The following is a 12,524-nucleotide window of genomic DNA, read 5'->3' on the forward strand; positions in this document are numbered from 1 at the left end:
ACTGATGAAGTGGGGCATTTAAATGTAAACAGGAAATGGGTACATTGTTGATTTGAAAATGATTACAATGATTGGAATTGATGTGTAAAGGCTATGGAGAAACCTGAAAATATCCAGACATAATGTTAAGTAGAAAAAAATGGGGCACAAAATCCGAGGCAGTGCAGTGCTGGTCACACCCGAGTGAATCCCAGCTCTGTCCCTTACTTGCTCTGTGGCTTTAGGGAAATTACTCAACCACTCTGACCCTCCAAAAGAATAATAGTAGTTTCTATCTCAGAGGATTGTATGAGGCTAAGTAGGAGAATGTGAAAATAATGTCTGTCATATAGAAATGTTTGATGTTAACCACAGTCATTAAAATTGTATCATAAATTCAGCTATGAACTAAACAAAAATTGGACAGTGATATGCAAAAATGAAAACAACTGCAAAGGTAAGACGGGATTATAAATACGCATGTTTTGTTTTATTTTCTGATAATGTTATATCATTTTCCAGTAAGAAAAAGGTATTTTAAATAGGGACCTCAAAAAAATCCCTATTGGTACCTGGGACTTAGTGTACTCTTTCCCCAAGAGGGGCCCAAAACGCTCTGCTCCCAGTTCCCAAGGCTGCTGCTGTCAGATGGTGGAGAAGGTCAACAGCCTGAATCCCTTGGAAAAGACGTTCTAGAATCTAGAAGATCCTGTCTTGCTCAGATCAGGCCATGAGAGAACTTTGTAGCTACCAGTTGAATCAGATTCTTCCATTCATGCATTCATTCACTCACTCAAACACTCTGAACTGAATGCAAGGAACTGTGCTAGGAGCTTTTAAAGAATTAGGCCGACCCACTGGATGAATTTGGAACAATCTCCATTATGTAAGTGAAAAAAGCAAGCTTCAGAACACTGTGTACAGAATGCTACCATTTGTATTAAAAATAGATATATAAATATACATATTTATAAACTTGTAAATGCATAGAATTGCTCAGAAAGGATACACAAGGTATAGATAACAGCGATTAACTCTGGAGAGCGGGCAGGGAACTGAAGGCTCACCTCTATGGGAAGCTTACTTTTCACTGTGTCCTCTTTTGTATTGTTTGGCTGTCTTACCATGGATATGTATTAACTTTTAAAAAAACCAAAAAATGTTAAAAACAAGTAAAATAAGGTGTGCTCAGTGCTGACTATGCAGTGGTGAACAAGCAGGCAGTGGGGTGGGAAATCCTCAGTCTTGGAGAAGGCAAAGGGTGTTGAACTTGCTGAGCCACAAGTGTTTTCAAAACCCAGACTGTTTACATAACAGGGAACACTTAAGGGAACAGTTCTTTCTACGCACTCAATTAGCTTATAGTAACTCGGCATATCATTTTACAGAGATAAAGCAGTTGGAAAATAAATACTAGTCATTTGTCAAGCCTCAGCGTGTATTAAATTGTAGTTTCTACGAGGGTGGGGATTTTATCTGTTTAACTTGATCAGGAGAGCACTCCAGCTAATGTGCAGATAAGTGCTTGTTACAGCAAGCAGTTTCTGATAACAGATGATAGCTCAACCATTAAAAAACACCTTAAAAAAGAAAAGATCAAAAGATACTGGACCCTGAGGGAACCACGTTCCCTGTGAGGGCTGGGCAACCTTTTCTGGGATGGCCCCCAAAAGTGATGGTCTTCAAGTGGCAAGTTAAAGCCCAGTGAAAATTAAAGGGCAAAGAGACACTGCGTGTGCTTTCGTTACAAGCAAATGTGATGTGCAGGGGCCCTCCTTGAGGTGACAAGGCACAGACTGACTCCAGAGAGAACCTGGTACCCCATCCGAAGGGGAGGTAGGAAAGTGGATGTCTGGATGGCTGCAAACCGCTGACAAACTGGCGGCTGGCCCAAGCAGCCAGGTCCCTAAGGCAGCACAATGGTCCATATTGTGGACTTTAGAACCGGATGGGCTTCACGCGGCCCCATTGCTTACAGGGGGCCCAGCAAGCTATTTAACCTCTTTGAGCCTCGGTTTTCTTCCCTCTCCAACGGAGGATAATGGTGAGATTGTTGTGAAGACTAAATGAGAGTCACTAGAAAGTGTTTAGCAAGATGCTGGGCACACGAGCAGGGCTTAAAATTCTCCTGTCATCACAATAACTGAATAATGGAGGTGTCCCGGACCAGTCATAACGGACAGTCAGCATCCAAGTATGAATGGCACGGGAGGTGCATTCCACCCTCCGTGCCCTGAAGTCATGTCCAGAATCCCTCACTTTTACATAGTGTTTCATAAACTAGAAAGTGCTTCCATACTCATCATTTCACAAAAGCCCGAGCAGCGGTCGGGTGGGAATGACTAACTCTCTTTTGAAGGGGAGTGGCCTTGTTAGGAGCTGGTACGGGCAGAACCCAGGCTATGACCCAGGTTTCCCGGTGAAAGGCTCGGCATTCTTTCCACTCCACGCCACTCTCAGGAAGGAGAAATGGATCTGAGGTCAGGGAAGGTGGTCAAACCTGCGATTTCACCACCTCCTCGCTCCTTCTCCAGCTACTACTGTTTCTGGGCTTCCATTTCAAACCCTCCTACCAGCCCTCTCTATAATTTCTATGACTGGACCCCGGGGTGCAGAGTGGGAATTAGGAAAGGGATGACAGCCAAGTTGGAGTAGCTCTGGCTTTGCAGGCAGCCAGAATCAGGCCCAGCTTGCCCTTACTGCCTCCTTGGGAAGCAGGGACATAGCATAGAAATCATTAAACAGCAGAGTCTTTCCGAAACTGAGGCAGGCACTAACCTTTCCCACCGCCGTTAGCGTTCCCACTAAAAATGTGGCGTTTGGTAAGAGAAGGAAATGTTTTTTGTTTTCAATTGTGGAAAGGTCAGATCTATTTATCTGACAAGAATTTATCATTGATAAGCAGTGCCTGCCTTTATAAACTTGTAAATGCCCTTTACTGCACTAGATCCTGCCAGGCCTGGCCCCACATCCCATCCAGGCAGGGCTGCAGCAGCCGCTTGGGTCAGAGGTCAGAGGACACCCCACACACACTGCCTGCTCTTTGTGGGGTCAGGCCCTACGTAACTGCCATCAGTGAAAAGACAGCCCGGCCTAGAATACCGTGTTTCCCCGAAAACAAGACCTAGCCAGACCATCAGCTCTAATGTGTCTTTTGGAGCAAAAATTAATATAAGACCGGGTCTTATTTTAATATAAGACCCGGTCTTATATAATTGTAAGACTGGGATTTATAATATAATATAACATAATATAATATAATATAATATAATATAATATAATATAATATAATATAATATAATATACTGGGGTCTTATATTGATTTTTGCTTCAAAAAAATGCATTAGAGCTAATGGTCTGGCTAGGTCTTATTTTCGGGGAAACAAGGTATCTAATCCTAACTCTGACACACTCGAGTTGCCTGTAACAGTGGCAATACCAAGACCTCTTGAGCACTGCAAGAAAATTACAGAATTCCCCCTTCTATCCCCTAACCCACTCCCACCAGTAAAGGGTGCTGTTAGGTTGAAAATTCATTTGCAGGAGATGGAGGTGCCCAGAAAATGTCAATAGGTTCTAAAGCTGATGTCGCCAGCCCAGAGGAGACCTTGGAGGTGACTCTGGACCAGCATTAAGACCCTCCCCTGACCTCTTCGGAAGGTCTCTAGCGAACCAAGAAGTAGCAAGCTCCTGGTTTCCTAACCACAGCTCCAGAATCTAGAGAGGACCCTCCATGGACACTGGGAACACTGTGGGACGTGGGGGAAAGACCCTTCGGGTGGAGCAAGGTGGGGTCAGGCTCACTTGAAGAGGAATACAAGAGCCCACCTGCATGGTAAGAAGAATTTTTTATTTGAAATATAGTCTGAGCAACACGAGTGTAGCCAAGAGGCGGAGGGGCTGGCCTGTCTGGAGCAGCAGCCTCTCTAATGGCACAGGAGGAAGAAAACAGATATCCCAATGTCTGTGTGCCCCAAACCCCACTTATCAGGGAGGCAGGCCAGCCGCAAGACAGGGACACACACTGCTGCGGGTCTGCCTCTCGGCGCCTGCCTGCCTGCCTGCTCTCCCGGCTTCCAAACAGAGCTGTGCTGCAGGAGTTTCTCCCCCACACAGACAGGAGGAGCCAGTGTGACAATCAATTCTCCAGGAACATTCTGGGGGGAAAGACTCAGAGAAGACAGGGAGGAAGGGTGAGGTGACTAAGGCCCTTGCCAGGCCAGGCCGGGCAGAGCGCTCTAGGAGGGACTGTGTCACCCCCGTGTCCCCTCCTCAGGCTCTGATGGCAGGGAAGAGAGCTGCCATCCGCTGGCCCAGGAGCTGGGGGGAGTTCCCCAGCTGAGGGCAGCAGGTGGGCAGCCTCCCGGAAGAGCACAGCCGCTGAGGGGTTCCAAGCGGAGTGGACAGCATTGGGGTCGGGCCACTGAAACAGCCGGGGGTGGGAAGGACACAGACAAGAGTTGGGGTACCGAGAAGCAGCACAAAGCCATAAATAACAGAAGTGAATTCAGATCTGTGAGGGTCCTGGGCGACCCCACATCTCCTGGGGCTGGGGCACACCCCGCACCTGCAGCTCAGGCAGACACTGCTCCAGGGCACAGCCTGCCACACACACCAGGCAGAGCTGTTTATTGCCCAGTGTCCACGTGGCAGGCGGAGGACGCCACGGCACCACCAGACTGCACACACGGCCCAGCCTGTGGTCACACCTGAGGGGACAGTGCGCAGCTGTCCTGGTCCTGAGAGGCCTGGGGTTGACTGTGAGCCTCTTGGGCACCGTCCTCCTCAGGGGCCGGGCCCGGTGACCTCCTGGCCTCTGGGTCAGCTGACAAAGGCTCGCCGGCACACTCGTCCAGTCCGTTCTCCCTGGTCTCCATGGGCACCTCCTCCCCGGAGCCCTCCTCTGGCTCCGCGGCCTCCGCCGGCGCCGGCGCCGCGGGCTCCTCCTCGTCCTGGTCCCTCACCTTGTGGACGATGAAGAGGTGGCGGCTGAGGGAGCTGGCAGATGTGTAGCACAGGCCGCAGAGCAGACACTGGGCTGTGGAGCTGTCCGCCTGGTGCTGAGGTATGTGCCTCTGGAAGTCCAGCCCCGAGTCTGTGGCAAAGCTGCACTTCGCACACTGGAACAGGGACTTGTGCCTCTTGGTGGCGGACACGGTGGCACTGTTGCTGGTGCCCGGAGCATCCGCCGCCCCACTGACCCGTCTCTTCAGATGGTTCACCTGCAGGAGACACAGCGTGAGGTGAGTTCTGGCCGAGCCGAGCCCGAGACAGGAGCCCCCAGACACGATGTGTGCAGCCCATGGCCTTGCAGGTTCCAGGGTCACCCCGCCCTGAATGCCGATTTAGCTTTGATTTGTTTGGGGGGGGGGAGCTGTTTGCTTTCATTAATGTAACGTATGCTTGTGGCACAGCATTCCAGAGATACAGGAAGGGCACAGAGATTACAGCCCTCCTGCCCTTCTCCAGAGGACATCGTATCATCCAGTTCTGTGGCTCCTCCACAGGAGACCCTGCGCACAAACCTAAAAGTGCCATCTTTTACAAAATGACAGCATTACGTGCACACGTCTTCGCCCTGAGCTTTTCAGTTCACAACGTACTAGCTCTTGTCTCCAGGAGAGCTTATACAGAGGCTCCATTCTCCTAACAGCGGCCCATGAACCCACTGTGGGGGTGGACAGTCCACAATGACGAACACTTAGTCGAGTTCCATCTCTGTCATGCACACAGCGCTGCTGTGAACGTCCTTGAACACAATTCCTGGTGCCCAAGGCCAAAGATATGTCACAGATAAATCTGAGAAGCAGACTTGCTGGATTAAAGGGTGTGTGCGTTTGGAGGAGAGGGGAGTATGTGTATTTTTTTCTCTTTAACTTTTTATTTATTTAAGTGTGTTTTTCCAGGTCCCATCAGCTCTAAGTCAAGTAGTTGTTTCCATCTAGTTATAAAGGGCGTAGCTCACGGTGGCCCACGTGGGGATCAAACTGACAACATTGTTGTTAAGAGCACCCCGCTCTAACGACTGAGCTACCCGGCTGCCCAGAGTGTGTGCATTTTCACCATAGATAGATGTTGCCAAAAGGACAATTGACACCTCCCTGCTATGTGTGGAAGGGCCTTTGCTGACCAGCATCCTTCTCTGAACAACCAAGAAAGAATGTCCTGGAACTCCAGGAGCCTCTGAGTTTCCCTGACATGCCGGGCCCCTCTGAAGAGCAGCTCCTGACCATGGGGCGTGAAGAGCCTACAGTGAGGAGGAAAACCAGGCTGCTCCCGAAGTTCCCCAGCCACGGGAATGGGCATGGAACAAGGATGAGGTCATAGGACAAGTGTCCAGGAGAGCAAGAGTTGGAGCCTGGCTCCTCTCATAATGCGTGGGGTGGGGGTGCAGCCAAGCACGGCCCTGCGCCGTCACCTGACAGTTCTAGGACTGCGCTGAGGCAGAAGCAGGCCGGTGTGTGTGACACTCTCCCATGTCATGGAGCGCGACACACCCCTAAGGAAGGCTCACAGTGATGAGGAAACAACAGACACAAGAGGATGACGGCCTACCTCGTGGGTTTTTGTCCCTGTGCTTTACTGGTGTGCAGTCCCAGGTGGGTCACACAGTGAGTGACCCACACTGAGGGAAGTTGTCGCTGCTGGTCACAGCATGGCCACAGTGACAAATGGATCCCCTGTGGCCTGCCTAGTGCGGCTCCAGCTCCAGGCCTCCCCGAGCAAGCTGCCCCAGTGGGTAGGGGCCCCACACTCACCTGAGAGGAATGTCCACCTGGAGGTCTGACTTTGGATGTCTGGCTCAAATCAGGGTTTCTGATACCATGCATAAGGCTGATGTGACTCTCCAGGAGGGAAGGCCGAGGAAAGCTGGGACTGTCCTCTGTGCAATACCTGCAAAAGGACAGCCAAAGAAATCGTGTGAGACGACAGGCTACAGAGCCCAGTGGAGCCAAGCAGGCCCGGCTGGCAGGCAGAGGCTCCAGTGGAGAGTCTGGAGCAGACAGGCCGCGAACTGGGTGGTCCTCAGGCTGGCTAGGGAGTGCTGGGTATTCCCCGGAGATGTTGAGCCAGCAAGCCAGCCAAGGTGGCAGACAATAGCAAGTCAGAATATTTGTACTGGCCCTCGGCCATGACCTCACTCTCCATTCCCCGATCTCACTGCCCAGAGGCCCAAGTGCTGGGCTGGTGGTCAGTAGGACAGAGGCCTGGGTATGACCTAAAGCACAGATGGTGCTGACGCCTCTTGGCCCAACGCGGCACATGGTCACGTCCCAGCAATGTGCTTAAACCTCAGGACCGCCCAGGGGCAGGGAGGTGAGAAGGGGGAGGGCTCAGGAGCCCCCAGGTTCTGGAAGCTGGTTTCTGACCTGCCCCAATTTCTGACCTTGCCACAGCACCTCTCCATTTAGAAATTCGCCTGTCTCTGGCCTCTGATCCCTGATCTCACAGCAGAGAAAAGCCCCGAGGTACCATGGGCAGTCGTTATGGATTTCAGGCCCACTGGCTCCCACCTCCGCAGACTCACTCACCCACAGGTGTAGACTTTCTTGACAGTGTCGTGGTTGTTGCGGATGTGTTTGCGCAGGCTGCTGGGGGTGTGGAAGGACTGGTCACACTGCCGGCACGGGTACCGCTTCAGTGTCTACAGGCGGTCACAGAAAGCAAAGCATCAGGACCGTGAGAGAGTTCTGGGCGTGTCTTTCCTCTCAGATGATGGGGCAGAAAGGAGAATGCCCCAAAGACCTCAAAATCTGTGGTACCCACGCTGCCCAAATCACCCAAACCCTAAGTAAGGGGTCAGGCATATCGGGGGAGAGAAGTGCAGAGTCTGGGTGGCACTGTGGCCCTGGGGCTGCACTTACCCGACCGTGGCTCTTTTTCATGTGGGACACGTAGCTCTCCCGATCAGGAACCCACTCCTGGCACTCCTGGCAGGTCCAACCAGTGCTCCTCAGTCGGGGCTTGGCCTCAGCCCTGCGATGGGCCTCAGACCTGCCCCAGCGGCCAGAGGGCAGGGAGCTGCCCCGAGCAGCCACACTAGTGGCTGGGGGCTCAGCGGGAACTCGAGAGCCAGGGCGGCTGGAGGACGTGTCCACTGAAGACTGGAGGCTTGACAGCTCGTCTACGTTTCGGGGAACACCGTGGGTGCTCTGGGGATGGGGAGAGCGATTACTGACTGGGCAAGGGGAAAGAGGCACAGAGTCAGACCCCGGCCTGAGGCAGGTGCCCCCTCCCAGCCTCCTGCCCCAGGGCATCCCACCTTGACGTGCTGCATCAGCTCCGGCTTCTGCAGGAACAAGAGCGGGCACTCAGGGCACTTGAAGACGCCCACCTGCGCCGTGCTGGCATTCTGGTAAAAATGCTGCTGGATGTGCCTCTTCTTGTTGAAGACCATCTCACAGGAGCACTTATACATGAGCCTGGGAGACAAGCCCCAGGGCGTGAGGTGGCGAAGGTTCTGCGGGCAGCACCGCGCGCCCTGCACCCCCGTCTGCACTCTCTCGGAACCAGGGTCAGGTTTGGGAAAGCACCACTCTGGGCCAGTGTGGACAGTCCCTGGCCCCCAGCGCGTCCCAACAGCCGCCCCCCACGAGCACCCAGGCCACTCGGCTCTGCCCCATAGGCCTGCTGGCCCGGAGCTGCACTCACTGAGAGGGTCTCTGCGGCTGCGTGGGGTGCTGGGTGGCGCTGTGGTCCGCCGTGCTGCTGGCAGTCTTGAAGGCCATGGGGCAGAAAGCACATTTGTGGAAAACCTGGCAGTGTCGCTCCTGGATGTGGCTTTTCAGCAAGGCCAAGGTCAGGTGGACGACCCCGCAATGGATGCACCTGGATGACAGAGGTTGGCGGGGGAGAGTGTCAGACCCAGAGGTGAGGGATGGAGAGCAGGAACAGAGCCATCTTGGGGACCCTCCTTTCAGCACTCACACATCCTGAGAGCCTGCCTGCTGCCGTCTGGCACGAGTGGTCACCCAGGGCCCCCTAAGCCCAAGGCCATGCCTGGTAGAGAAGGGGAAAGAAACGCTCCCTTCCCCTCACTGGCCAGAGGAAATTCTTCTGCAAACCGAACAGTGGAGCCCAGCTAAGAAAAGGTGGTGGGGGTGGAGAGGGCGGGGAGTGGTCCAAAAATGACACGAACAGTGACCACTCAAGGGGGATACAACTGCAAGAATCCAAGAGGAATTTCAGAAGGGGCTGCAGAAAGCCCGTGCCCTCCCCCAGGCTGGTACTTCATTAGCAGGGATGGCCACCGAGGAAAAGTTGGGAAATACTACGCTCCCCACAACAACGACATGAAAACCAAGAGCCCGGAGCCCAGGAAGACGTGCTGGAGAATAGCGCTGTGATGGCGGAAACTTTCTACACTGTCCTGTCCGTGCGGCAAGTGAAATTTAAGTTCATCAAACAAACTGGCCAGTCACCCTGGCCACATTTCAAGTGCTCAACGGCCACGTGTGTGGCTGCTGCCATTCTGGACCCCACAGCCCATCTGTGTTGTGCGGGCTCTTTGGTGCGACCACGGATAATGTTTATTTCTCTTTCTCCCTACCAATTTGAATTTTCTGAGTTTTGTTTGGTGGCTATGTCATTTTTATAATGTATGAACTGCCTGAAACCATTTTTTCTGAAATTGAGGCCACATTGGACTCTTCTTTCAACTGCAAAATCTCTCTCTATAAATACTGCCTTTCCTTTCTTCAATATGTGACTGTCCTCCATGCGAGCCTGCGTCCACCGGGGTTCCTAGACCCTCTCCTGTGTTGTCTTCCTTCTGGCCATAAACACACACAGGTCTCCTCTACAGAAGAAAACCCCCTTGACCTTCCTTTTCTGCCCCCATAACTTGACCTCTGTTAGGCTCTAGAAGAGAGGCTGTCACTTTTACCGAAAGAAAAGACACACCCCCACTTAAGAATTCTTTGACTCCTAAATATTTCCCTTCAATTCACTTTATTAGTCCACTTTCGCAATCCACAGAAATCACCACAGAATCCTGACCAGTCTTTTGTTTTTCTTCCTTGTGTGTGTGTGTGTGTGTGTGTGAGTTTGGTGGAGGTGGGGGGAGTGGGGGTACAGAATTGCCTTCAAAAACTTACTAGCAATAAGGATCAGCCCACAGAATCAGAAAGCTCCTTACAATGAACTCCAATGCTTTAGAGTTTCTGTACACACTACTGACTTAATTATATTTTCTTTTCTCTCCAGCTAAACAAAATAGTGACCAACTTCTAGCACACAGAAGTGCAAGGTATGATGAGAAAAAAATGCACACATTTCCAAATTCATCCCAAGTGGCCAAGTACAACCGATATGTGGCAAGAATCTCTTAAGTGGCCTTATTTGTGCTCCTAAAGGAACAATATATTAATAAATATATGCTTCGAAAATGCGACTGAAAATCCATCCTAGTCACCCAGTGCACACACTTCAAAGAAACCACTGAAAGTAAGAACGTGAAGGTGGAAGAACACAGGCTGAGCAGCCTCAGGGCAGGACTGAACTGAGCAGGGTTGACAAGCTGATGAAGAGTGCGCAGAGAGAAATCCAACCCCAGGACACAACTCTTTACCAATTTCTTAAGAGAAAAAGAGGAAGCAGACAATTATAAAATCATATACTGTGAAATACATGGTTTCAGAAAAGATAAAGAGCAGTAAAATTAATTTTGCTAATAATCAAATAAGAAAATAACATTATTAAAAATAGTCTAAACTTACTCCCTTATGACATCATTGGCCACTGTCCCAATTATCAACAAAGAGCAGAATAATTTATCAATTCTAAAAATATGTGCATATATAAAGTGTATATATACATTTTACATAAAATACATATATATAAAATGCACAGGACTTTTACATTGTCTTCAAGAAAAAGCAAAACTAATATAAAACAATATTGTAAAACTGTAGTAGAGCTCAATAAATTGAACATAGGTACCTTTCAAAAATTTATTTAAAAATATTAATACAGGAGAAAATATTTGCAAATCATGTAACTGACAAGAGACTTGTATCCAGAATACATAAAGAACTCTTACAACAAATAACCCAATTTAAAAATAGGCAAAGGATCTAAATAGCCATTTCTCCAAAGAAGATAGATAGATATACAAGTATCCAAAAAACACGTGAAAAGATGCTCAACACCATAAGCCATCAGGGAAAGACAAATCAAAACTATAATGAGATAACATTTACACCCACAAGGATGGCTATAATCAAAAATCTGACATAACATGTTGGTGACGACATAAAGAAATCAGAACCCTTATACACTGCCAGTAGGATAGTAAACATGGTACAACCCTTCTGGAAAACAGTCTGGCAGTTCCTCAAAAAGTTAAACAGTTACCATATGACCCAGTTATTCTACTCTAGGTATATATCCACAAGAACTGAAAACATATTGTGTTTCCCCGAAAAAGCAGGCCTAGCTGGAACATCAGCTCTAATGCGTCTTTTGGAGCCAAAATTAATATAAGACCCAGTACTGTATTGTATTATATTATATTATATTATATTATATTATATTATACTATTATATTACATAAAACCCAGTCCTATATTATAGTAAAATAAGACCAGGTCTTATGTTAATTTTTGCTCCAAACGACACATTAGAGCTGATGGTCTGGCCAGGCTTTATTTTTGGGGAAATGTGGTGTGTCCACACAATACCTTGTACATGATTGTTCACTAGCAGCATTGTTCATAAGAGCCAAAAGATGTCTATCAACTGATGAAAAGCATAAACAATATGTGGTATACAACCACAATGGAGTATCTATCATTCAGCCAGTAAAAAAGAATGAAATGTTGATTACAACATTGATGAATCTTGGAAATATTATAAGAGCACATATTGTATGATTCCATTTACATGAAATGTCCAAAAGAGAAAATCTATGAGACAGAGAATAGATTAGTGGTTGAAAATAAATTAGAGAATAAATTACTGGGTGGATGAGAGGATTGTGAATATAGGGTTTGTTTTATGGTAATGAAAATGTTCTAAAATTGATTTTGGTGATTGTACACCAAAATCAGAACCCTAAACTTACTAAAAACCATTGGATTGTACACTCTAAATGGGTGAATTATATGGTATAAGAATTATATCTGAATAAAGCTGTTACCAAAAAATATATTAATAGGTGAAGATCTTAACTGTAATGAATACTGTGTTAGTGTGTCTTTGGACTTCAAGCCCAGATCACTGAAGATTTTAATGTAAATTATCTTCAGTAATCCATCTATAGCTGAATCACAACACATTCCTAACTGACATTCCATACACTGAACTGCTTTTGAGATACTGTTTCTTTTTACTCTTAAAGAAAGTAAAATTAAATAGTTAGAAGGCCAAAAATACTATTAGTCCATTGGTGCTATTGGAAATTTCTTGGGTTCAAGATTCCAAGATAACAATCTAAGTGATGATTGCATTTTGATTGGATTGGATTGGATTTTGGAACAAGCAGGATACACTTAAGTCAAAGTTAGAAAGGTATTTTCAAACATTACAGGATACTATGAAAACAC

At 48.5% G+C, this 12,524-nt stretch overlaps 1 protein-coding gene across 4 annotated transcripts in view; it reads right to left on the reverse strand.

The window, feature by feature from the left end:
• Positions 1–3,808: 3,808 nt before the first annotated feature.
• ZNF592 (zinc finger protein 592) overlaps positions 3,809–12,524 on the reverse strand; it is a 40,579-nt gene continuing 31,863 nt past the window's right edge. For all 4 annotated transcript variants that reach the window (XM_033100122.1, XM_033100123.1, XM_033100125.1 and 1 more), the window contains 6 exons: positions 8,632–8,808; positions 8,243–8,402; positions 7,845–8,132; positions 7,512–7,624; positions 6,738–6,873; positions 3,809–5,201 (listed from right to left, as the gene is read on the reverse strand). In XM_033100122.1, coding sequence (XP_032956013.1) covers positions 4,683–5,201; positions 6,738–6,873; positions 7,512–7,624; positions 7,845–8,132; positions 8,243–8,402; positions 8,632–8,808 — 1,393 coding nt within the window. In that variant the 3' untranslated portion in view covers positions 3,809–4,682. The remainder of the gene's footprint in view (positions 5,202–6,737; positions 6,874–7,511; positions 7,625–7,844; positions 8,133–8,242; positions 8,403–8,631; positions 8,809–12,524) is intronic.

This window comes from Rhinolophus ferrumequinum, chromosome 28, assembly GCF_004115265.2.
Source record: "Rhinolophus ferrumequinum isolate MPI-CBG mRhiFer1 chromosome 28, mRhiFer1_v1.p, whole genome shotgun sequence".
NCBI classification, from domain to species: domain Eukaryota; kingdom Metazoa; phylum Chordata; class Mammalia; order Chiroptera; family Rhinolophidae; genus Rhinolophus; species Rhinolophus ferrumequinum.